Raw genomic sequence first — 27,398 nt, 5'->3', positions numbered from 1 at the left:
GAACCTAAAGAGTGAGGACTTTTTCCTTAATAAGAACAAGGACTTCAGAAAACTCAGGCGGTTCAGAATTCTAGTGTTTAAATCTAGTCATCTAAACTAACTGCCTTTATTCCTGGATGCACACTGGAATTGCCTGGGGAGATGTAAAAAAAATACTGATACCTAGATCCCACACCCACTGATTTACTTGATCAGGGGTGTAGCCTGGGCATTGGGATAACAATGGAACATTCATTTATCTGTATAAAGGGACTTTGGTTCATCGTGTTTGAAAAGTGGACTCCAAAGCAAAAGAAACTCACATATGTAGCAATCAGAGAAACTCTTGAGAATTTGGCGAGTAGCTTCTTACCTAGTTTGCCCAACACAGCATAAATTTTTGCTCTGATGTTTTCAGCAACATCCATAACTGCGACAGTTGGGCAGTCAGCAGGCAGTGGCATGATATTTTGCTCTTCTTGAAAACTAGTAAATAGAGGTTTCTTTGTATCTAGTCATTAGATAAGAAAAAAATATATAGAAGGGACAGATAAAAACTGTACTAAATACAAATTTGATTTTGAGATTTTAGTCTAGACATTATAAAATATATAAAAATATTATAACAGAGTAAAACAGTGCCTCGTAGATGGTTATTCTTTTGAAGGCATAGTAATCTGTGATTTCATCCCCCATTTTGTGGCAAAACATGTAGCTTTCATTTTTATTATTTATGTAAAATATAAAAATTTCAAAAATTACTTTTTAAAATGTGAAACTCTTTTGTAAGTAACTTTTCTAATTTTGAAATCCAGAAATTGAACAATGTCAGTTAAACAATGATGTAATCTCCTGCGCTTTTGTTTCTATAGATTATACTATAAAGACTTTTATGTTATAGGTCAAAACTGAGTAATAATTTGATTGAAGACAGAAATCATCTGAAGTTAAAGGGAAGATATTTTCATTTAAAAATAAGTAATATTAACCATAATAAGAATCTTAAGAGTTTTAGAAAATATTATGTAGCAATGTAGAATAGATAAGTGACCTATAGATTCTGATATTGTAAACTTCATTAATTTAGGATCTAGTAATTAAAATTTATGAAACATCTGATTTATTTTTGTTTAAAAAAGTTTATTTTATATAAAATAAATTATATAAATATGAATCAACAGAAATGCACAAAATACAATAAAATTATTGATTACTGAATTTATTTGTAAAAGCAGATAATTTTAGCACTACCGTTAGTTTTTTTTTTTTTCAACTTAGAGCATATAATCAAGGGCTTCTGGCCAAGATGGTGGAGTAGGGAACATTGTGCTCATCTCCTCCCATGATCACATCAAAATTACAACTAAACTACAGAACCACCATAATTGAGAATCTCATGAAGTCTAGCTGAACAGAAGTCCTACAACTAAGGACATGTAAAAGAGCCATGTTGAAATTAGTAGGAGGAAAGGAGATGCAGAATGGGCTGGTCCCACACCCACGTGCGGCAGTTAAAAACTGGGAGGGATATCTTGGCTGTAGAGGTCCCTCCTGAAGAGCGAGGGTTCCTAGCCCGCACCGAGCTCCACAGCCTGGGGTTCAAGTGCTGGGAAGAGAAGTCCCCATAACTTCTGGCTGTGAAAGCCAGCAGAGATTGTGCCCCAGTGAGAGGGAGGGCCACTGGAGTACCAGGTGTTCCACTTAAAGGTCCCATACATGGACTTACTCGCTGAGCTCCAGCAATGGGGCAGCAGCTCAAAAGGCAGCAAGGACATATGGGGAGGAACTGAATTGTCTGGCTTCAGGGTGAGGGGTAGAAGGGCAGCTTTGTCCTAGACAGAACTGCTGGTAGAAGCCATTGTTCCTTTGCTGAGCCCTCCCTCGACCCGGCTTGCAATCTAGCTAACAAGGTTCAGCCACCTTGGCGATTCCGAGACCCTGTACAACCCAGTTTAGGGGCCCGCCCAAGATGCTTCCAGTGGCTTTTCCACACCAACAGCCTGTCTTGGCTCATCTGTGGATTTTTCTGAAATCTCGCAAAGGTTATTCCATTTCTGGGTATTTATATGAAGACACCCAAAATACTACTTTCAAAAGATATTCATCCATATGTTCACTGCAGCATTACTTACATTAGCCAAGATATGGAAGCAACCTAAGTGTCCATCAATAGATGAATGGATAAAGAAGTGAGACATATATACAATGGAATATTACCCAGCCACAGAAAAGAATGAAATCTTGCAACCTGCAACAACATGGATGAACCTAAAGGGTATTACACTAAGTGAAATAAATCAGGGAAAGACAAAGTAGCATATGATTTCACTTATACGTGGAATTTAAAAACCAAAATAAATGAACAAACAAAACAAATAAACTCATTCATAGAGAACATTTTGATGGTTGCCAGATGGGAGGGCAGTTAGGAGGATGGGTGATAAATGGGAAGGGATTAAGAAGTACAAATTGGTAGGTACAAAATTATCATGGGGATATAAAGTGTAGCATAGAGAATATTCAACAATATTTTAATAATTATGTATGGTGCCAGATGGGTATTAGATTTATCGGCATAACACTTTGTTAAGTTTTATTAGTGTTTAATCACTATGTTGTATACCTGAAACTAATATATGGTATGTCACCTATAATTGAAAAATAAAAAATATTGAAAAGAATATCATCAAATACCACTTCCTGAGAATTTCTATAAAAATATCAACCTGATGCTTATTTACTCAGTTTTCTTCTAATTATGCAGAATTTATGACAGCAAGATCTGCAAACCCCTGAGAAAAGATCTTTAAACAAAGGTGTAAAAGTCTTTATACTGTCCTATATCTTTTAAAGATCTTTTAAAAAATATGCATCTAATTGCTTCTACTAACAGTAACAAATACTCACCAATGATCTTCCCGTGTTTATCACGTTTTACTCCAAGTTCTTTTTCTTCCTTTCTCCACAATTTAATTAAAAGACTAGCAGCTGTCTGGTCCTTCTTCCCTCGCCAAGAATTGACATGAACCGTAGTTTTGGGATTATCACAAAATTCAACCATTATTCCAAGTATTAAATTACAGAATTTTTTTTGGTTCAACTTTTGCAAGGAAACAGAAAAAGAAAAAAGTTGCAGTAAATATTAGAACTATTGCCTTAAAAAACAGGAGAAACATTTCTATTAATCAGTAGGTTTCTTCTAAACAACTGCCTTTCAAAATTCAAACTCTAATTATGATTTATGATAACCTGTTAATATAAGATACCCATTGTTATGAATACATTTTCAAACATTAGGAGTTAAAAAGAAGAAAACATTCAATATAATTTTGACCTAGTCATAAACATACATCACAAATAAAAATGTAATTGATTTGGTTGACTAGGAAAAGGGAGAGTGTAAAAATAAGTGAAGATGTTTAAGTGGAGCAAGTTCAAAAGTACTATGCATGGGTCACTGTAATTACAAGATCTTTCTAATTTACATGCTCTATTAAGGTTTGTAAAGACTAGCTATAACCTAACTGTTACTAAGAGAATAACTGATGGTAATATCAAATGGCAGTCACATATGGAAATAAATAAAAATGAGGTATAATTTTGTATTTTGAACATAAGCATCTATAAGACTAAAAATCTAAGGAAAATCAAGCATATTTCCTTTGTTTTGCTAAAACTAGTTTTCAGCAAACCAAAATGTAGGTAGAGTGAGTCCATTCAGAGCAATGGCCTCCACACGTGGATGGTTTCTGTTGGGAATATTTTTTGTTGATCAACTCTTATAGTACATGACTAATAGAATATAGCAAAAGAAATAGGTAACCTATTGTTTGAATTACAAATATTACCAGTTTCCTCTTTTATTAAATGAAGGATAATAATATTACCTGCTTTAGAGAGTTATTATGATGGGTTATATGAGACTGCTTGTTACATAATAAGCTATCAACAATATTTAACCACTATTAGCAATTATTATGTACACTGAATAAATATTTTAGCAGATTATATTAAGCAGAACGCAAATCAAATGAGTTTTTTATTTTTATACTTTCAGGAGAAAGAGGAAAATGTAAAGGATTGAAATTGGTATAAAAACTTCATTAAAAAATGTTTATAATTAACTTGATTGGTTCAATCTACATTAAGCACAATCTAATAATTATATTCATAATAACAGAAAACACATAGCAAAAATATGCATCAGGAACTTTTCTAACTAATGCATGCAAGTGTATACATATCACATGCATATGTGCACATGCACACACATAATCACCTATATAATCGTCCCAGCAATGCATGAGGCAAATACTGTTATCTCTGTTTTGAAGAAGTTGATAACAGAGATGTTATATAACTTGTTCAAATTACACAACTAACAAGTATGGGAGGCCTTAGACCAATTCGAGCCTATGCTCGTAATCACTGTGCTATATGGCTTCTCCTAATCCAGTCTTCTTGTCTTTCCATCAAAGAAACCCTGCACACAATGAGAAATGTCTTTGCAGTCTTACATATAATATTAAATATTAAATGTTTTAATGTAATTCCTTACTTCCAAGTCTTTAAGTAAAAGCAAGGTTCCAGGAACATGTGCCAAATTAATTCTGTGCCTTTGAGCATCCTCTGACACATAACTGTGTGCCTCTGGGCACATTTGTACTCTAGTCATAGAAACACGGTGAGCTGTGCCTCATTCAGGACGATATCAGCAAAGCTACATGTACAGCCTTCTGTATTATGATCAACTTCTGAACTTTCCAAGTGTTTCTAGTTATGATCCATTCCTGTTTATCGAGGTGGGTTATTTTTATTACTACTATTATTATTTACTTATTTTTCTTTGAAGTGTTTTATATCTTATGAGTTTGCTCTCTTATCGCTAGTGTCAACTAATTTTCTTTCAGTGAATTGGAAGGACACAAATTACTTTAGTACCTTTGCTAAACCAAAGTAGGTTATTCTGTTAAAAAAAATCAAGAATGGTGGCAGTGACTAGAACTGCAAGAATATCTTCCAAAGTTTTATTGAGACAAAATTATACCTTTTCTCAGACATCATCTTGACTAAGGACTTAGAACTGAGGCCAGTACGGGGTTACTTTGAGGATCAAATGAGGATCTTTGCCATTCTTCGCAGCTGTTAGAAGGCAGCCATCTTTTCTGGAAGGCTTAGTATACTCACTCCTGTCCCTTCTGTAAAATGGTCCATGACACACTAGGTTTTTCACATTGACTACAAAGTTCTTAACTACACAGTTCTTTTCTCCTTTGTCTAACGTGGCCCTTAACTTTTAATACTAACAGGAGCAAGGCGTTATTAATACGTGATTAAGGGTTTTGATATAGCCTAGCACTTCACAAAAGTTGGTGGAAAAAAAAAAACCCTTAAAAATTCTCTGTTGTCATATGTTTGGGAACACTGACCCAAATAAACTGATTTCTTCAGAGCCTTTAAAATGCCAATGCATATTATAAATCTCTAATAGGGATTCTGATTAAAACAAACATTTGAATGATTTGGAGGCACATTTAATCATAGAATAATGTTCTGCGGTACTCAGTTTGGAAAGGGTTAATACATTTATTTTATTGTTTTATGATTGTTATAATCATACTTACTGCCAATAAATCCAAAAGAAGAAAAATGCCTTCCTTTTCAAGAAAGTAATCCTCGGAGGGGTAACATCCCAAAATGCAACACCTTAAATAAAAAGAAAGTTTTTCATTTAACAAAGATTTATGGTTAAACTCAATTTGAATTTATTCCTATCAAAATTTTTTCAAAGAATTTTTCATTTCCTTAAATCAAGTATTTTTACTTAAAAAATTGGACTTTGAGGAAACTTTGATAGTGTTGTTTAATTTCGGCTATTTTAAAACCAATATCAATTGATTCTTTTTTCTAACTATTTCTTTTCTATAGATGCAATATCTCCCTTTGCTTTCACAACATTTATTATTCTTACAGGTCTCTTTTGGTTACTCTAGAACCATTTCTTCAAGGCTTATCCATTTATTGTCTCAGTGTTGGTATGCCTCAAACATTTGATGATTTTTAATTATACTTATCTTTGCAGTTGAGATTATTTGCTAAAGTGCCTGCTGTTTGGGCCTGTGCAACTCTCATGGAGTGAGGGACTGAAGTTGCTACCAGGGTTACTTTCAGTGTTTTCTTGGGTAGGGAATGGGTATGGGCTAAGCAAGCTGTTGCTGCTGCTGGTAAATAGTAACAGAGGTTGATCTCCTCTATTTCTCCCATGCATTCTAAACCTGCTGGGGTCAATTTCCTGTGTCCCTTTCATATTTAACATGGCTGTTACTTAATTATCTATGGTTCAATAATAATTTGGTAATTATTTAACATGAATTCCTCTTGAAAAAAAAAAGAGACACTTGTTTCTGCTGCCTGTTTTGTGATAGTTGTGTGTGGTGGTGCTGGTGCATAAAGGTCATCAGCTTGGCCCCTCCCACTCAAGTGGCTCCAGGTTTTATCATCTCTAGGTATGAACTGTGCTTTTTGTTCCCACTTATTAGGTAATACTCTGATGCTGTTTTTTACCTCATAAATTCACAACAATCACTGTAAGAGAAAAAAAAAGAACATTCTCATTTGTTCAGGAATTAAATAATATACTTCTAAATCTCCTAAAGGTCAAAAAGAAAATCACAATGAAAATTAGAAAATCACTTGAACTTAATGATAATAAAAATAAGACATATTGAAACCTGTGGCTTGGAGATAAAACTATGATTAGAGAAGAGTTTACAGCCTTATATGGATATATTAGAGCAGAAGGTTGAAATCTAAGATCCTGTCATCCATTTCAAGGAATAGAAAAGGTAAAACTGAATGAAAGAAAAAGAAATTAATGAAATATAAAACAAAATATAATAGAATCATCCAAGCACACAAATAGATTCTTTAAAAAGACTAATAGTATTCATAAATTCCTGGTGAACACATCAAAGAAAAAAAATAGAGAAGGAAGAAATGACTAATACCAGGAAAGAAAAAAAAGGGCACCATTTCATATACTACAGATATTAAAGATACTAAGAGTATATTACAACCACATGACAGTAAATTTGAAAATTTAGATAAGATAAATTCCTAGAAGAATACATCTTATCAGAACCTACACAAGGAGAAATAGAAAATCTTAATAGATATGTATATATTTATATTCAAGAAATAAAATCTATATTTCGGAACCTTTCTAAAAGTAAACTCTAGGCACAAATGACTTAATTGTTAAATTCCACTCATTATTTAAGAAAGATATAACAATGGTTTCACAAAAACTTTCTATAGAATATAAAAGAATACTTCCTAACTTGTTTTATTACATCAACATAAATTAGATACTAGAATTTACCTTGGTTTAAGTCCCTAAGAAGAAGAAAAACAACAAAAGCCAGGTATCACCAGTTGAACACTGAACTTATTTACTACTTGTTATTTCTACCTTATCTATTACCCAAAGGGATTTGAAGTTGTATTATAATAAAAGACAAGTAAATAAAACCAAACCCATAAGATAAAAATTTGATTTTTACCTTAGTATAATTGTGATTTATTAAATAAAGGAGAAATAAAACCTCATGATATTTTCTGCAGTAACCTCTGAATCCCAATATATTGGTATACTAAGAGTGGTACTCAATACTCAGCTTTGAATTTTTTTACTATGCTTAATACAGTGCTTTTTGGTCAATAAGAATTTACTATTGAAACTTAAGATCAGGTTTACATGTTATCACTATATCACTCTTTTCTGTATAATAATAGTAATAAAAACTAGATAGCTGATTAACCCCATTGCCTATGTATCTAGATGAGAGCTGAGCAGTCCAGCTCTCAACATAAACAGTGAATTTGCAATGAGTAAAACTAGTTATTTGATCTTATGGAAAGTAGTATTCATCAGTTTTTCCCCCTCAGCTTATTTAAGTATAATTGGAAGATAAAAATCTTAATACAATTAATGTGTACAATTTGGTAAGTTTGGACATATGTATTTATGTTACTATCATCACAATCCAGGAGATAAAAATACCATCTCTAAAAGTTTCCTTGCGTCTTTGTTTTGTGTGTGTGTGTGTGTGTGTGTGTGTGTGTGTATGTCTGTGTGTGTTTAAGATCACTTAACATGAGATCCACTTACTTAACAAATTGTTATTTACACAATACTTTACTGTCACCTATAAGGCACTATGCTGTACAGTAGATCTATAAGCCCTATATTGTGTAGCAAATCTCTGGAATTTACTAATAATTATAACTTTATACCCATTGGACAACTCATACCTCTTACCCCATCATTCCACTGTCTACACACCATTGTCTACTTCTATAATTTTGACTATTTTAGAGAAATCATGTATAAGAGATATCCTTTTGTGAATGACTTATTTCACTTAGCATGTCTTCCAGGTCAATCCATGTTACTGCAAATGGTAGAGTTTCCTTATTTTTAAAGGCTGAGTAATATTCCACATGTATATATCACATTTTCTTTATCCGTTCATCTGTTGATGGACATTTGAGTTGTTTCCATATCTTGGTCATGTGTATAATGCTGCTAAGAACATAAATTTTGTCTCTTCAAGATCCTGATTTCAATCCTTTGAGACAAATATCCAGAAGTGGAATTGCTGGATCATATGGTAGTACTTTTTTGAAGACTCTCCATATTGTTTTCTACGGTTGCTGTACCATTTTACATTCTCATCAAAAGTGTAAGGTTTCCTTTTCTCCACAACTTTGCCAACATTTGTATCTTTTCTTTTGTTTGAAAATAATCATCCCAACAGGTGTGAGGTGATATCTCACTGTAGTTTTTTTAATTTGGATTTCCCTGAAGATTAGTGGTTCCATATGAGTTTTTGAATTGTATTTTCTATTTCTATAAAAAATATCTTTAGGATTTTAATAGGGACTATATTGAATCTATAATAACTTTGGGTAGTATGGAAATTTAAACAACATTAACTCTTCTAACCCATGAACACAAAAAGTCTTTCCATTTATTTGTGTCTGCTTTACTTGGTTTTATTTATCTGTGTCTTATACAACTTCAAATCCCTTTGGATAACAGATAAAATAGAAATAACAAATAAATAATAAATAAGTTCAGTGTTCAATTGGTGATACTAGGCATCTGTTCTTTTGCTTCTTTATCAATGTTTTAAAGTTCACAACTATACATACAAGTACTCAGTTATGTGTATTCATAAGTTTTACTATTTTTTTGGTATTGTTGCAAATGTGATTGTTTCTTAATTTCCTTTTTGGATAGTTCATTATTGGTGTGTGGAAATGCAACTGATTTTTGTATGTTGATTTTATATCCTGCAACTTTATTGAAATCATTTATTATAAGTTTATTATAAGTTTTTTTGGGTGGAGTCTTTAGGTTTTTCTACATAAAAGGTCATGTCATCTGCAAACATGTTGAAAAGAACTGGTGAGAGTGGACAGCTCTGCCTTGTTACAGATCTTAAAGAAAAAGGTTTCAAGGTTTCAGCTTTCATACTGAGTGTGATGTTAACTGTGAGCTTTTCATATATGGAATTTATTTGCTGAAGTAAGCTCCTTGTATACCTTTGTTGAGAGTTTTATCATGAAAGGGTGTTGATTTTTTCAAAGGCTTTATCAGTATCTATTCAGATGATTACATGATTTTTCTTTTATTTTGTTAATGTGGTGTAGGTCACTGATTAACTTGCATATATTAAACCATTCTTGGATCCCAGGGATAAATCCCACTTAGTCGTGGTGTATGATCCTTTTAGTGTGATGCTGAAGTTTGTCTGCTAATATTTCTCGAGGATTTTTGCATCCATGTTCATCAGGGATACTGGTCTGTAGTTTTCTAATTGTGTCTTTGGCTTTGGTATAACAGTGATGCCGTCTCTCATAAATGAATTTGGAAGTGTTTCTCTTCTACTTTTTGGAAGAGCTTAAAAGAATTGGTATTAATTATTTACATTTTTGGTAAAATTTACCGGTGAAGCTATCTGGTCCTAGGCTTTTTTTGTTGGGAGGTTTTGATTGATTTAATTTCCTCTATTGTTATTTGTCTATTTAGGCTTTCTATTTCTTCTTAATTTAGTCTTCGTGGATTGCCTGTTTCTAGGTATTTATCCATTTCTTCTATGTTGTCCAATATGTTGGCATATAGTTATTTATAACAGTCCTTTAAAATCTTTTTTTTTTTTGGTGGCATTTGCTGTGACGTCTTCTTTTCTATTTATAATTTTCTCTGAGTCTCCTTTTTTTTCCCTTAGTCTAGCTAAAGGTTTGCTGATTTTAACTTTTCAAAAAAAACAACTTTTAGTTTTATTGATTTTTTTTCTATTATCTATTTCATTTTTCTGCTTTCACCTTTATTATTTACTTTCTTCTGCTAATTTGGGCTTAGTTTGTTCTTTGTTTTCTAGGTCCTTAAGGTGTAATGTTAGGTCATTTGATATAGGCATTTATCATTGTAAATTTTCCTCTTACTACTGCCTTTGCTGTACTATGTAAATTTTGGTATGTTGTGTTTTCAATTTAGTTTTCTTGAAATATTTTCTAATTTCTCTTTTGTTTTTGTCTTTGGTGCAATAGTTGTTTCAAGACTTTGTTGTTTAGTTTCCATTAATTTCTGAGTTTTCCTGATTTCCTTTTGTTATTGATTTTTAGTTTTATTCCACTGTGATCAGAAAAGACATTTTGAATGATTTATATCTCTTTAAATTTGCTGCAACTTGTTTTGTGACCTGGCATGTGATCTGTCCTACAGAATATTGCATGTGTGCTTGTAAAAAAATCTCTGCGTCTCCTCTCAACACTCTTCTTTCAATGTTCACTTTTGGCCACCAAAAGTGTGAGTTTTTTCCCATACCAACTAATTCTCCAATTCTCTGCAGACACTATTTGGGTGTCCTACAATTCAATTCAATTCTGACACTGCCTACCTAGAATTAGCATCATATCTCACAGGTAAAGGACTCAGTCCCGTAAGTCTGCACTGCCTCCCTGCCCCCACTTTAGACACCAATCCAAGTTGTCACCTGTGCTTCTGACCAACCAGCTATAAAGTAGATGTTTCACCTTTCCTGAGGATGGAAAATTTGTTACAGAGGTTCACAGAACTAAGAACAGTGTACTTACTAGATTAATGGTTAATATAAAGGCATACAACCTGGGAACAGCCAGATGAAAGAGATACATAGGGCAAGATATGGGATAAGGGGAATGAAGCTTCCATGCCCTCTCTCAGAACCCTCATGTGTTCACCAACTTGGAAGCTCTCTCAACTCAAAGTTTAGGACTTTTATGAAGGCTTCATTATGGAGGCATGATTTATTAAATAACTGGCCACTAATGACTAAACTCAATCTCTAGCCTCTATCCCTTCCATGGAAGTTGAGGGTAGGAGTGAAAGTGTCAACTCTCTAATCAATGATATGGTTGATTCCCCTGGAAACCAGCCCTCCATTCTGTGGTTATCTAGTGGTTTTGAAAAAATCACCTTATTAACATAAACTCAGATTTGGTTGAAAGGGACTTGTTATGAATAACAAAAGACACTAACATTTATTAGTCTAGAGCTATTATAGGAACTGAGAATAAAAGACCAACTATTAAAACAAAAAGATGTTCCCATTGCTCTTATTGACTAAAAAATTAAGAGTTTTAAGAACTTTGTTCTAGAAATGGACTAAATATATATTTCTTATTATCAATTACAGCATCACAGCAGTTGAAAAGGATATGTATTCTGCTGCTATTGGGTGGAATGTTCTATATATATATATATATATCTGTTAGGTCCATTTGATGTATAGTCATCAGTTTTTTTCACAAATGTGTTGCAATGTAACTTTCATGAATACTACCTAAATAGAACTAGAGAAATGTATGAAGTGTTAGTGATATGTGAGACCCAAGTAATTTTCTCCAAAACAAATTTTGGTAAACTGATATTAAATATTGCAATATTTTTTGCCCTTAGGAAAGCTACAAAGTTTGGGAAACAATATTGGTTAGGAAATACCAAATCAATTGGTTTTCAACTCCTTGAAGAGAAGATGAATTAGGAATTCAACAGTCTTCAAGTATAAGAAGAACAGTGTATGAGCAATAATAGATGCTAGTGTTTACTCAGATTGGGCCATAACAGAATGGGTTAAATTCACAAAGTCAGGAATTTAAGTTTAGATACAAGAATGGTTTTATATTTGAGTGACAGTCAAGATTATCTTCCAAAAGACATTAGTAAGGTCATTTCTGGACTATTAAAAAGAAAAAAAGCATTGAGAGAGTTATCTTTCTGGTGTGATTTTGAGGGAAGAAGATTGGCATACATAGCTATGGAGGTAATTTTCTTGTACTATGATTCTATCTACCTTGGGTATAGTAATACTCACCAAATGCTGTCCAATGTGCTAAAAAGAAGTACAATATAGCCTAATCCACTCTGAAACTTCTTGGGATCTGTTTTCAATACATGAAGAATTACATCCACTCCTTCAGTTCCAAAAATTTCCTAAGAGATTTATTTAAAATTATTTCTTGAAATAAATAATCCTTTCCCTTTGTTTTATCCTATCCCCTAAAGCTAGCTAGCTAGCTTTTCTTTCTTTCTTTCTTTCTTTCTTTCTTTCTTTCTTTCTTTCTTTCTTTCTTTCTTTCTTTCTTTCTTTCTTTCTTTCTTTCTTTCTTTCTCTCTTTCTCTCTTTCTCTCTTTCTCTCTTTCTCTCTTTCTCTCTTTCTCTCTCTCTCTCTCTCTCTCTTTCTTTCTTTCTTTCTTTCTTTTTTTTCCTTTTACCAGAAAAATACAACATTTTTTAGGAAAATAGTATTTTTAATGCAATTTTCTTACCCGAATTTGTACTCACTCACTTTCAGGAACATAAGACAAACTGTTGTAAAGGTAATCATTTTAAGAGAAGGCATCAACCAATAGGCCTTTTTGTTTTCTCTCTTTTCCCTCTCTTTTAGAAAAATAAACCATAAGACTTGTCCCATGATTTTCTTCCATGGTATAATGAATATAGTCAATCATCATGTCAGATGACTACTAGATAGTAATATTAGTAATAGGCTAAAATTCTATCATGGAAGATATTCTAACATTTCCAAAAGAGGAATAAATATATAAATGGTAGTTAAAACTTTAATAACTTATATCAAGTTATTACCAGTTAATATTTGTATCTTACCAATTACCTTTCTCATTGCTTTGTTGTTCAGTTCTGGTTTCCAGTAAGCAAGACTGTGAGTACTTTTCCAGTAGAGCACAGGCACAGAGCCGTAGAATAGAAGGCAAAGTCGCATCAAAGTTTGGAGCTAAGTGTACATTTACTGTTCCTGTTGCCACTCCCTAAAAGCCCTGGAACCTTCCTAACTTTTAACTTTTACCTTTACAATTCTGTCTCTTGCTAGTTATCAATTTCTGAGACTCAGAGTTTGCTATTGAGTTAAAAAAGATCAAACGGAATTAGCTATTTTTCTCATTTTAGTTTTAGGTATGAATCTAATTCAAACCCAAAATAGCATTTATAATGATATATAGCTCATTTGGGAAAACTGTTTGCCAGTTTCTTGAAAACATGCACTTATTTTATGATCCATCGGTTGCTAGGTATTTACCCAAGAGACATGAAAGCATTATGTCCAGAAAAAGACTAGTACAAGAATGTTCATTGATGCTTTTTACATAACAGTCCTGTATGGAAACAATTACATGTTTTTAACAGGAGAATGGAGAAACAAATTTTGGTACACTCATACAATGAAATACTATTCGGCAATAAAAAGCAATGCACTGCTGATACATGCAACAACATGGGTATATTTCAGAGATACAATGCTGGATGACAGAAACCAGATATAAAAGAGTAACTACTATAATTCTATTAAAATAAAGTTAAAGAATAGGTAAAACAAATTTATGTGGATAGAAATCAGAATAGTGGTTTTCTGGAGCCAAGTTGGTGGATGGTTGCTAAGGGGCATGAAAGAATTTTATAGTGAGATAACAGAATTCTACATTTTAATTGGGGTATTAGTTAAATGAGTACATATTTGTTAAATCCTGTTGAACTATATACTTAAGATCTATACACGTACCGTATATAATTCTAATTATAAAAAAGAATATTAAATTATTCTTCACAAAATTAAAGAACACCAATATTTATGGACAATTACTAAGAAAAAGTTCATGGTGTTGGGTGACTGGGAGATCTAAGTAAAACTTTGGTTCACAGGCATACATACCTTCCTAGGAATATTATGTTCACAAAGACCAGATAAGATAAGTAATATATCAGATTGAATTTCCAAAACAATGGCTTCTTCCTTGTCGTTAGACTTGCTTATTGTATTTTTAAAGATTCCTGGCAAGAGAAAATTTAAAGAATGTAAAATTATTAGACACCATATTTTTATTTTGATTAATTACTGTTTTTAAAAATCCCTTCTTATTAAATTTCTTATAAAATTAGAGAAACGATTTTAAAAGTGTCTATTTTCATTTCATAGTTGCTTAGAAGCTGTAGACATAAAATGATAAATGGGTTCTTTGGGTTCTCAATAGTCCCAATTATGTAGAAGTTCTAGTACTTCTAGAGTGTTATTAATGGAGTGTCATTAAGACACACTAACAACCTGATACTTTGCTCAGTAAACAAAATCATTTAAAAATATGCAGAGTTTTAAGAGGCAGAAATGAGTGCCTTTGCAAATATGTGACCAAAATGCCTGATCATAGCTTGCCTCATGTCCTTTCCTCATGTGGAAGAGGAGGAAGACCTCCAGAGGTAGAAGACCTCCATAAGTATGTTTTCTATCCTTGGTACTTCTTTCTGCATTCTCTCCTTTGGTCTATCTGGAGGTGTCTTCAGCAACAGTAGGTAGCAGTATTCCCATGTCCTTTAAAATCTCTCCCTCACTTCTAATCAAAATTTAAAAAGACATGAAAACAGCCACTTACACTGATGGACTGACGTCTACAATAAAATTTTGTCTCAAAAAAGAATTTTTCTTTATGCTTTAAATGAAGAACAAAAGTCATTTTTTCCTCTGTTAAAGGGGTCATTGGCATTAACGGAAGGTGTGGAGCTATGTTCCAAAGTAGAAGGACCATGGAAATCACAGCCTATCTACATCATTGGCTCTGAAGGGATGATTCTTGGCCCTGTGAAAATGAATTACAGGTGGGGGATCGGACCATGGGAAGGCTAGTTGAGCATGCTGGAGGCCCAGTATAGGGGAGGCCATGGACAGAGGGGCCTATGTGCCTTATCAGGAGCATTTTCTAGGAATCCAAGCTGGCTGCCCCCAGATCTGCTTCTCCTTTCTAGATTGTCTCAATTTTCCTTCCTAGCTGGATACAGGCATGTCACTTCCCCTGCTGTAACATATGTTACATTAATAGAGTTATTTTCTTTATATTTCAGTATCCTTTAATTCCCCTGCCTTTACCCTCTCCTTGTTCTATTCTAAATGATCCAATATATTTCTTTCAGATTTCTCTTTCCGAAACAGCATTATTCATATAACTAGCTTCCCTTATCAAAACTACTAGTAGTTCCCTATGTCTAAAGAGGATGAAGTCAAAACTATTATCTGCCATCCGAAACTGTTTCTTGGTTGGCCCCTGGTTAGACAATTAACCTCGTCTCACATTATCTGTCTTCGTAAGACTTTCACTCCAATTAAGCTAGCTCTGAACACATCATCATACATATTTTAGTTGCATGTCTCTATTCATGTTGTCCCTTTGCTTGAAAGACCATCCTTTTTATTTCTCTCTTGAAACTAGACCCATACTCTAACTCAGTAAAAATTCCTGTTAATTATTGCCCAGACTTGAAAACTATCCCAACCTTTTTTTGTTTCTAATGTGTTTATTCTATTACTCATTAGGTGCCTTACTAATGGTGCATGGTAACACATGCTGTCTTTCTAAAATAAACTTCTTTTCTTTTGTTCTCATTAATAGCAAGGTCCCCAGTGTCCTGCTCTGTATGTGTTTGTAATCCCAGTGCCTACTCAAAAGGCGTATAAACATCTACATTTACAATGCAGTTACTGTTTCTTGAGCACATTACTACTACAGAGCCCTCCGTTAGATTCAATAAGAACTCATGCAATAAAGATCAGCTTCTTTCAAGTTAAAGAAAAAAGGTCCTAAGAAAAGAATCCTTGCTATAGGTTTTCTCATTTTCCTACCCCATTTCACACCCAGGTAACATTAAGACTTCTTCCTGGACATATGGATAATTATATTTCCTGGACTCCACTTGGTTGGGCTGGGTGCCTTAAGATAGCTCTGTACAATGAAATGTGCACAGAAGTGAGACAATCTACTTTTAGGTTTAGTCATCCCAAGCAAACTCATCAAAGAAGTGAATGCTTTTGCCTAGCCCTCTTTTCTATGTCCTTATTTTGCTTACTAGTATTTCTATTCGAGAGCACTACTCCGCTTCACTAATGATAGAAGAGCAGGTACTTTAACTTAACAGGTTAAAGAGTGTTTGAGTAGGCATTTGTAATTAATTGATATCTAGCCAATTACATCACATACTCATAAGGCAATCACTGAATATGAATATGAATAAAATAGTTCTCACTTTTCAAAGTCAGAAAAAGGTAGGGCTGGAGAATGGAGAACTATTTGTTTTTTTAATTAATGAAATGTAAAAAGCTTTTGTTTAGGGGTTCTGAATTTTACACTGAGCTTGCATGTGATATATTGTGGGGATAAGGTGACCTAGCACAGTCAATTCTAAGTTGAAAACCAAGAATATCCTGATATTTCATTTTAGGAAAGACTCTCTGGGTACATTTCTGTATATGCCAGTGTCAAGTGTTCTGGTATGTCAGATGCACTAGAAAATGCAATGTTATCCTCTTTTAAAAGGACTCCAATAGGCTTGGCCAGAAAGTGGTGATCTTGTTACTAGAAGAATGAAACATATACAATAGCCCATTAAAAAAAAAAAAAGAAGAAAAAAGATAAAGATAATCCTAAATGAAATGGTACCTGAACCAAGAAAACAAATATTTAAAGGATGAGTGATTATGTGGTTCGATGAAAAAACTATAAAAACAATAAATTTGTAGAAAAACATTTCATACAAAATCTATAGTTATAAATATTCCACTTTCATCAGTACCAAACATGTTATGTCTTACCTATTAGTTGCTGAATTGTTCTTTTTTCACAAAGATCATTGTTTACAGTCTCATCCTGAAGGTAGACCATGGCTCTTAGGAGTCTTAAAGTGTAACGCATATGGGCAAACTTATTGCCACGGCCCCCTGTACCATGAAAACTGTTACCATGACTAAAGAAGGAATCTGTGAAGAAATGGTAATAATTTACTTTACATCAAGAAATTTAAAACATAAAACATTTCAAATATATAAAACAATATATCAAACACGTTAAAATTTTGTTATACTTGCTTTGGTTTTTTTTAGAGAAATAAATATGATCCCTTCTCTCTCTTCCTTTTATTCCCAGAATAGAAATGGATGTTAAAATACTCTTCAAATATATCACATTTTATGTATCTCTTGTAACTTGCTTCTGTTACTCAATATTTTCAAAATTATTCACAATGTCAAAGGTAGATGTAGATCATTCATTTTAACTGCTTTTGGCATTCATTTTAAAAATAAATCACAGTTTTTCCACCCACTAGTACAGACTGCTACAATGAACATTCTGGGTCATGTCCTCTCATTCCCACTGAGAAGAGTTTTGCCATGTGACTCCAGAATCATATAGGGTATACCCACATTGAATTTTATTAGTTACCAGATTGTTTTCCAAAGTGGTTATATGGATATAAGACTAATAGATTCTTCCAAATCTGTTAAATGTGAAATGGTAGTTCACTGTTACCTTAATTTGCAGTTCTGATTAGCAATAGAATTGAGCATCTTATAATGTTTTATTGAAAATTTGAGATTTTTCTCTGCCACTTCGAGGTCTCTATTCTTTGTCTTTTTTGCTACTGAGTTATTTCCTTTTCGATATGTAGGAGTTATGAACCTGGATTCTAACCCTTTTTTGGTCACCAGGGTAGTAAATGTCATCTCTTAATTTGTAGACTGGTATTTTTTTCATATTTTGTAATAGATATAATTCTAAGTTTTATGGTAGTTAAATGTATCAATCTTCTCTATAGTTTAAGCTCTTCTGGTTTTAAAAAAAATCTTTTCCCTTCCTCTTGTCATAAAGATACTTCCTCATGTTTTCTTCTAAGATTTTTACAGGTTAACTTTTCATATTTAGGGCTTTATTTTATAATTAATTTTTTAACAAGCTCAAAGGATCTAATTTTTTTTTTTTTTTCCCACATAGAGGGCCAACTCTCCCGGCACCACCCTTCTCTCATTGATTGGCAATATCATCTCTGATAAGGATAGCCTCCCACATATTCCATTCCACTGGTCTATTCTTGGTCTAGTATCACACAATTTTAATTGCCATAGCTTTATGGTAGGGTCTTGATAAATAGCAAGGCAAGTCCTCCTTTCTTCTTTACAATTTGTATTCTTTAAAAGGTTGTTTTAGAAGTGGCTTCATACTTAAAGCTCTAAAAAATGTTTAAAATACTGTTCTGAGTACTGTGTATTGGTTAAAAATGTAGATTCTAGAGCTAGTTTGCCTGCATTAAATCCTGGCTCTGCTACATATTGTGTGGCCAGAGACAAGTTCTTTAATAACTTCTCTTATTGATTTCTACCCATCTGATGAATAGGGATAATAATAGTGCCTATAACTCCCAGATTTGTTGTAAGGACTAAATGAATTAATACTTGTAAGGTGGTTAAGGCCTACCACATAGTAGGTACTCAATAACTACTAGCTATCAGTCTTCCTCTTATTAGGCAGCCTTTTCTCTTTTGCTTTATAGTTTTCTATAAACACAAATAATATTATAATGATATAGTCTTCTGTAATATAAATCATGTAAAGGATAGACAGAAAGATTGTTTTATTTAATGCATAGTAATTTAACAAGACTAAATTTAGTAATAGCATATTAAAAACTACAGAACAAAAACAAAACTATAATTTTTTTTCCTTTCTTCATGGATAGATGAGTAATATTCCTGATCCAATGAAAATGTACCATAAAAAATTATTTCTAGAGCAAAATCACTACCAGAAAAATATGTGGCATCTTCCTTATTTTTTCAAAAAAGAATGTACTTATTACTTTTTTCCTAAGAATTATGAGAATTGAAATAAAATATTCAACATATTGAGACTCTGTTAATTTGGTAGACTATATATGGAATCATTACATCTGACTAGAGATGTGGATTTTAAGCCCCATGAAGGTAGAAATTTTATTTATTTTGAAAATAAATGTATCTTTAGCAGCTAAAACAGTATCTGGTACCTAGTAGGCATTCAATAAATATTTGTTGGATGAATAATTATAATTATAATGGCTGGATAGGCCTAATAATACAAAACTTTAAATCAGATTATCTGTATAATGACTTTTACTGAGAGATGTGCATTAAATATAGTTATGACATTTACTAGTATCTAATTTTGAATGAAATCTCAGATTCTTTTCCTTAAAACATGCAAATATATCTAAATCACAGGAAGACAGATTTATATTTTCATTTCTTTTTGCTTTAATTTTATATCTTTTTTTCTATGGATATATTGAGAGTTGAGTTGAAATATGTAGATTAGAATTTTGACAGGAATCTTGAAGGGCCACTTACCTTCACTCTCACACCATTCTAGAAATGCAAGGATTCGAGCATTTCCCTGGCACAACATATATTCTTCTATTAACAAAGGAGCCACTGACGACAAAGTGGCGATTGCATGCAGTTGTAATTCTTCATACTGTGCTGCAGACCATTCAATTATTTTGTGTTTCTCAGGCTTTTTAACATAGGTAAACAAAGCCAAAACAACTTTGCCATCAATAAGTAACTATGGGAAAGGGCAAAGAGTATGTTGTTAGAAACATAATTAAAACAATTTTACTTAATCTAAGAAAATTAAATAAAAGATTTTCATTTTGATGTTTCATTGATGACCATTTCAAAATATTTCCTTTGTAAAGATCCCAACCTAGTTAGGTACCCCTCCCCCCAAAATATAAAATAAAACACCAAACTCAATAATAACAGTTGGCTATGATCCCCTTTTTGGGGATATGTACTCTGTAGCTGACAAGAATAATATAAAGCAAGCATTAATTTTTTTTTGTCTATGCTGCCTATATATGTAGTTCCTCCTTATCACAAAACCACAGGAGTTTAAAATTTGGAGCAAATAAACCGATGGCATTTTCTCTTCCCTCTGTTTTTTTTTTTTCTTTCTAAAAACATTATATGGATTCAACTGTATACTATAAAAATCCATTTTGTCTGAAGTAATGACTATGGCTAATTTTTAAACACACAAAACAGAACTTATACAAATATTCTATCCAATGAATGCCATATTTTTAATTATATGCCTAGAATTTAAAACTTGTATTGAATCCAAATGCATAGCTATTGTGTGATAATCAAGTCAATATTATAGCTGATTCTGACTGATGCATAATTGTGGTTCACAAGATGTGATATATTCTGTTCAATTTTCACTTGGCATTGTTCTATAAAGACTTCTTCACAATAATGTCTGAAGTTTTCTAAATTCCTACTATTCCACATGGAAAGAAGACAAGATTTAGGAGTGAGAAAACAAGAATAACAACTAGTTCTAGCATTACTGTGACTATTAAGTAGATAACATTTTTTAAATACTCTGTAAACTACAAATAATAGTACACATGGTTCATCATCATTACTATTATTGGGCCACTAATATATGACATAAAAAAATTAGTTGATTCCACTGCTCACATAATGCTTTAAGAAGCTCACCACAAACTTTGTGCCAATTGACTCTGTTGTCAACTAAAATTGGCTTATAAACTGTAGTGTAAAATTTATTTATTGTCTTTATAGCTATTTTAATAGATATATAATATTCTACTGTAATAATAAACCATGTTTTATTGAATATTTTCTATTTCGCATTTCAAAAAAATATTTAAGTTGTAACAGAGTATTTATTTTTGATATAAATTATTATAAAGTTATGGCTGTAAAGACAATTTTTCTTTTTCTGAGCCTTTTTTTAAAGTATATATATTCCTCCAAGTGGCATTAGCAAGAAAATCCGGAGCTCTTTTGATTCTCATAATAATTCCATGAGGTCAGTATTATACTCATTTTGAAGTTGAAATATCTGTGATTTAGAGAAAGTAAACAACCTATTTAAGAGCACATAGATGGAAAGTGAAAGCACTGGATGCCACCTGACCAAAGGTCTTAACCACTATACTATCTCATCTATGTATTATCATTAATGATGTTGACAGAATGAATTCCCAGTTCTTTTTCACTGTGGCACCTTGGATCTTAAAAGAATTTTAGGACTAAATGAAATTTCACTTAATGCAGCAAATAACTAAACTAATGAAACTGTTAGTAGTATATTTTTTCTATCACTTTATTGTTTACAAAGGCTTCATGTAAATTTCACAATAGCCCCGTAAGCAGGGCAGAAGTATTAGAACCTTCGTTTTACAGTAGGAACTGCGCCTCGGAAAGTTTAGGTGATTCTGCTAAGGCCACGAAGCTAGTAGGTGGTAAGACAGAAGTGAAATTAAGTCTCAGTGTTCTTGAAATTACATCATCGTGTCACAAAGAATATAAAGTATTAAGATAAATTCATGGCTAATTAAAAAAAAAGTAAGACGTTAGGTTTGTATGGAGAAAAAGCAGGTTCATGAGGGTTTGAGATTGGCAGCAGAGGTTAGCACTCCTCCAGCAGGATTAATCCTTGTTGCTATGGTCAGGGATAGACTTAGGCTGGATAGGGCTATGTAGGTCTTCTTTCTTTTTATGTTCCTTTACTGATAATATCTAAATATATAAATAAATCTCTAAGGTTCTTCTGCTTTTCTTGGTTTATATGGACTAAGCTTAGGTAGGTTCACTGTTTATTTTCAGACAAGCAAAGGAAATTCTGAAAAGGTGAAATTTTGGCCAATAAGAGTTTGTTACTTTCTATGGTAAACATATGAGTTGGTGAGAGATTTGCAGCCATGACTTTTAAAAAGTTACACTACAAAGTGAGTTGATTTTAATTTTTGTTTTGATTACTCTTTACCTGTACAGTAGGTAAATCTTTACATAAGATCACAATTATATTGAATAGCAACTTCTTCAACTCAAAGTCTTCATAGGAATTAGAAAGTTTGAGACCTTTTACCAAAGGATTTTGACTTTTAACTGTGAGGGGACAAAAAACGAAGAGTAAAATAAAAGCCAAAATGATATATGACTCATAAAGATAATTACAGGTTGAAAGTTTTATGGATTTTACCTTCATTAAAGGTTGCAAATAATATCAAATCCCTGGTAAAGCCACATTCCTAATATAAATACACAAAACAAACAGAAGGATGAATTAATTAATGGAAGTTAAGTTGCATATACCCATATTTACCAATATTTTAATATCTTTATCAGATTTCCCTTGTCATTCATTTAAATTCATAAAGTACTAATAATAGGAAGGGATGAGAGCAAGAAAATAAAAGCATAAACCAGATAAACATAATTTATTTAATATTAAATTTACTTCTGTAGGTTCTAAGAAATATTTTACATTATTCAAGAATATTTTATATAATGTTATGTAAAATTTGGTTGAGAACCTAAAACGTATTAGGACTACAAGTTACTTATGTAATTCATTTTTATACCTTCAAATGACAAAACAAGGGAAGAAAATAATTATTTTCAACAGTTTTTCTTCTTAACCCCACTCCCTACCCCAACCCCAAACACTCTTATATGTCAAATGTTTGGTCAAGAGATAACAAAACAGTTCCTATTTAACATGAAAAGCCCTGAAGAATAACCAGAATTGCAAACATTTCAGCATGAGGGAACTCACTCCTGACAGAGATATCCTAATTGGACTTTGTGCATTAGGGAGAGCTTACCGGGGCAAACGCTGAGCTTTTGAGCTTGCAGCTCTTCATACTGGCTATTTTAAGATCAATACGGTTTCTTTATGATGTAAGCATATTCATTTGACTCACATTCATGGAATTAAACCTGAAGGTTTCCAAGGATGCTAATGAGAACTTACTGATCAGAGAAACATACAAGACCATCTACACATTGCAGCCTTGAAGGGAATGCTATGCAGAATTGTTTCCCCATTTACACAGTATGAATCCTATGACCTTTCCTATGGATCACTTGATGTCCATCACCATGGGGTTGTGGCCATCATTGCCAAATTTCCTTTTAAGTACCAGTTAGCAAGTATGTGGTTGATAATATGAATATTGTTGCCAAAGATCTCTACTCTAAGATGTAATCATTCAATGTTTTTTACATGATAAAATATGGGGAAGTTCAGCTTCTGATATGGCAGAGTAGCTCCTAGAAGAAACACTCCTGCAGGTAACACTTATAAATTCTGAACAAAATATGAAAACAACTACCTGGCAGGACTTTGATGAAGGAAATGACACTGCATGAGTTTCCCTTTTCCTAAAATGGCCTTTAGAGTGAGGACAGGCTCTAGTGTGCACCTTGTGGGGATGCTAAAACTCAGGATAAATCTATAACCTTAGTGTCTTGAAAAACCAGAGAACAGAGGCAATCACCAGGCAACCACCACTACTGGAAAGTGAAGGGAGAAATCCTATATGGGAGAAATCCCATAATGGAGAGAGCCAGAGAAAGGAAAACCCAAATTCTTTGTATAAACTTTCCAAATCTCTGGCTGATGCCTGAATCATACAAGGGCAGAGAACACTCAAGGATCCCATGTTAGACTGAAAATGAACTGATAACTGAGCTGCCTCCACCACAGGGATGAGTCTATCCAAACCAGATGCTTATTAATACAAAAAAATAAATATTTTTCAGAGGAATACACCAGAATTGACCATAAAGACGCTCATAATGAATGGAAAGACAGGCACTCTCAGCAGAGAAATAGAAAGTATCAAAAGGAACCAAAAGAAAATTCTAAAACTGAAATGTGTAACATCTGAAATAAAAATGTTTTAGATGGTATTAACAGCAAAATGAAGATGACAGAAAAGAAAGTCAGTGAACTTAAATATACAAACCAATACAAATTATCCAATCTAAAGTAGAGAAAGAAAAATGATTGAAAAAAGTGAACGAACCTGGGGGACAATATCAAAAAGTTGAACATACAAGTAATCGGAGTTCTAAAAGTGGAAGAGAGAATGGAGCTGAAAAAATACTTAGAGAATAATGACTAAAAATTTTCCAAATTTAGTGAAAGACCTAAATTTACATATTCAGGAAGTTCTATAAACCTCAAAGATAAATACAAAGAAAATCACATCTTGACTCATCATAGTAAAACTGCTGAAAAGCAATGATAGAGTGAAAATCTTGAAAAACAGCCAGAAAACCAAATGATATAATGAAAAGAGAAATTGGCAGAGTACAAGTGTACTGGCAACCATCATGACATTACAACATAACTTGGCATTACAGAAAAGTACATAAATATTACAACAAAGTCTAGTGCTCCTTCCCCCTACTTGTATCACTTTGAATTAAAATTAATACAATTTACTCTTACTTACAATCATTGGTGCTTCAGGATTTTGAGCTATAATTGTAGTGATGACTAATATATCGTTTCTAAGCTGACGATCATAATGACTAAAACCTCTCATAAACAGATGTTTAAATATTTCCTTCAAGGCCCTAGAAAGTAAAATCATACTTTTAGAACCATATTTTAATGGAAATGTTTACCAACAAAATCTCCCTATTATACTATTCATTTCAAAGTATTTCTAATTTTTCTATATTTCCAAATTTGCCTCTAATTCACTATAGTGAGAATCCATTCAGGCAGTAAGAATCTATCAATGCAATCTACCATGGTGGTCAGAGTTACTGCTTTAAAATAAAGATTCAATCACTTCATTTCCCTTTTTAAAACTACTTAAATCTACAGCCCCCTATATGTGCCCAATCTTGTCTGATATCGGAAGCTAAGCTGGGTCGGGCCTGGTTAGTACTTGAATGGGAAACCACCTAGGAATACTAGGTGTTAAAACAAAACAAAACAAAACAAAACAAAACAAAACAAAACAAAACAAAACAAAAAATACTACTTAAAGGCTTTACTTTGTTGTTCAGATAAAGTTCTACTTCTTCACCAATGTTTATCAGGCCTTTCCTGTTATTTAGAGTCTCTGCTAACACTGTTAACTTAATCACTTTTTCACCTCTACTTTCTGCTCTCACCATACTGAATTTCCTTCAGGTTTCTGATTGCTAAATTCTATTTTCACTTCTGCTCCCTGTCTGGGATGCTCTCTGTATGCAAAACTCTTTCATGTTGCAAAGTTGTATTTATCATTCAGATGCCAGATTTGGGTTCATTAGGAAGCATTTATGAGCTCTCCAAGTCTGGTTCAGGTTCCCTGTACAATGGGCATTTGTTGCTTTGCTTCTTTGGATCCATTTGCCTTTCTTGTGATAACAGGATCCTTATTTTTATTTAGGTTTCACTCTTTCCCCACTTTTGGTCTTCTGAACTGCCTTCGACTTCCTTATAACCAGAGCACTCCTCTTTGTCACTAGTAATTCACTCTGGAATGGGCAATGGCCAACACCACAATGTTCAGGGGCCAACAGGCACTCAATTTGAAAAAATTTTCTCCGTGCTTTCAGAATAGCTTGATTCGGGGTTGTGATGTTGTGAACCTAGACTTCTTAGGTCTCATCATGTGGAGCTTGTAGAGAAAGTCAACATAGCAGAAGGCAGTGCAGAGAGATGAAAAGGGCCCAATTCTTGATATCTGCTGAGCCTTAAATACAGCTGCGAATGAAACCAGTTTTATTCTTGACTTTGTAGTTACACTAGCCCGTAAATTTCCTACATAGTTTAAATTGGTAGGGTTGGGTGTTCAGTCACTTGCACACAAAAATATCCTGATTCACCCTCTTCTGGAAAACACGTAGCACCATGCAATAATCCCTTTCATAACATTTAGTACGATCTATTTTATTTGCCTATTTACTTGTCCATCTCTCCTAACATAATGCAAATTCCACAAAAGCAGAAACCATGTCTATATTATTTTCAATTGTTTTTCTATGGCCTAGAGCAGACAATAATCACTTGACAAATAAATGAATAAGTAACTTAAAGGTTTACTCATATTATTGCTAATGCTTATTGCAGGATCTAGAAGACAATAAGTATTCAAAAAACAGATTTAGTGAATATAGAAAAATGAAATAGTTCTTTTAAATGTCTAATTTTACTTTATACATATTCAAAGACATAATTTAGTTTTGTTAACAAGCCTTTGTTAACTTTAATAGCCTTCTATATAGGAAAAAAATGGCTTTTCTGCTGATGCATTTATACCATAGCACAAAACAAAGATGTTCCGAAACTTAGCCATTACATGAAACACAAGCCTAACTGAACATAAATTGAAACAAAAGTGTTAGTTATGTCACTGACTATTATTTTAAGGTTAAAAAGCATTCCTATCTAACTACATAGACTTACAGCAAACATTCCAAGTTACTAAGCTGTCGTATGATTTCTTCTTTTGGAGATTTTTCCAGTAAGTTCCAAAGTATTTCTGATGAACGAAATAGAAGCTGTCCAGAGGGATCTGGGTCATTGAGGTGAGCACAGATGCTACTGGCCGCTTGTGCTTGCATCATTAAAGTACAATTAACTTCTGAAAATAAATTTAAAAATTACTTATATTGCACGGTATTGACATTGTTAGATAGGAACAAAATAGTTGAGACTAAAGGGTTCAAATTTAATAATATACAAACCAGAAGTTGAGAGATGTTGCAGAGCTTTCAGTACCCAAAGTTTCTCAACAAGTTGATTATCAAGCAAGGTCAATGACTGCACCATTGTTTTTGCCAATCCTCCGACTTCAGCCATTTGAATCTTATATGATGAGCTAGCTTGCTGGTAACCTAATGATGATTAGTTAAGAAATATGTACAGTTATTTCACATAGTAATCATCTACATTAAGACAAAGGAATAAGTGATTTATCTTTAAACAACAGCAGCAATAACAAAACTTTTTCAAAGTGTATGGTATTTTAAAAAGGTTCAGCAAACTTTTTCTATAAAGGGCCAGGTAGTATTTTAGGTCTTGTAGGTTATAAGGTTTTTTTGTCTCAATTACTCAACTTTGCTACGATAGTATGAAAGCAGGCATATACGATATAAAAAGAAATGGGCATGGCTGTGTTCCAATAAAACTTTATTTACAGTGGGCTGATTTTGGCCCGGGGTCTATAGTTTGC

The 27,398-nt window shown here is 33.0% G+C and overlaps 1 protein-coding gene across 11 annotated transcripts in view; it reads right to left on the bottom strand.

Moving 5' to 3' along the window:
* The window catches only part of CFAP69 (cilia and flagella associated protein 69), a 53,783-nt gene that overhangs the window by 7,738 nt on the left and 18,647 nt on the right, over positions 1–27,398 (bottom strand). For 10 of the 11 annotated variants that reach the window (XM_016149625.2, XM_036230319.1, XM_016149629.2 and 7 more), the window contains 12 exons: positions 26,911–27,060; positions 26,630–26,807; positions 24,678–24,801; positions 22,415–22,463; positions 22,199–22,320; positions 19,744–19,960; positions 17,179–17,343; positions 14,257–14,375; positions 12,402–12,520; positions 5,604–5,685; positions 2,887–3,079; positions 353–490 (listed from right to left, as the gene is read on the bottom strand). In XM_016149625.2, the coding sequence (XP_016005111.2) occupies positions 353–490; positions 2,887–3,079; positions 5,604–5,685; positions 12,402–12,520; positions 14,257–14,375; positions 17,179–17,343; positions 19,744–19,960; positions 22,199–22,320; positions 22,415–22,463; positions 24,678–24,801; positions 26,630–26,807; positions 26,911–27,060 (1,656 nt within the window). The remainder of the gene's footprint in view (positions 1–352; positions 491–2,886; positions 3,080–5,603; positions 5,686–12,401; positions 12,521–14,256; positions 14,376–17,178; positions 17,344–19,743; positions 19,961–22,198; positions 22,321–22,414; positions 22,464–24,677; positions 24,802–26,629; positions 26,808–26,910; positions 27,061–27,398) is intronic. The other variant, XM_016149626.2, reaches the window with a different exon arrangement.

This window comes from Rousettus aegyptiacus, unplaced genomic scaffold (genome assembly GCF_014176215.1).
Source record: "Rousettus aegyptiacus isolate mRouAeg1 unplaced genomic scaffold, mRouAeg1.p scaffold_m13_p_13, whole genome shotgun sequence".
In the NCBI taxonomy this organism is placed as follows: domain Eukaryota; kingdom Metazoa; phylum Chordata; class Mammalia; order Chiroptera; family Pteropodidae; genus Rousettus; species Rousettus aegyptiacus.
The sequence above is the reverse complement of the archived record's forward strand: the minus strand, read 5'-3'. Positions and strand labels throughout refer to the sequence as shown.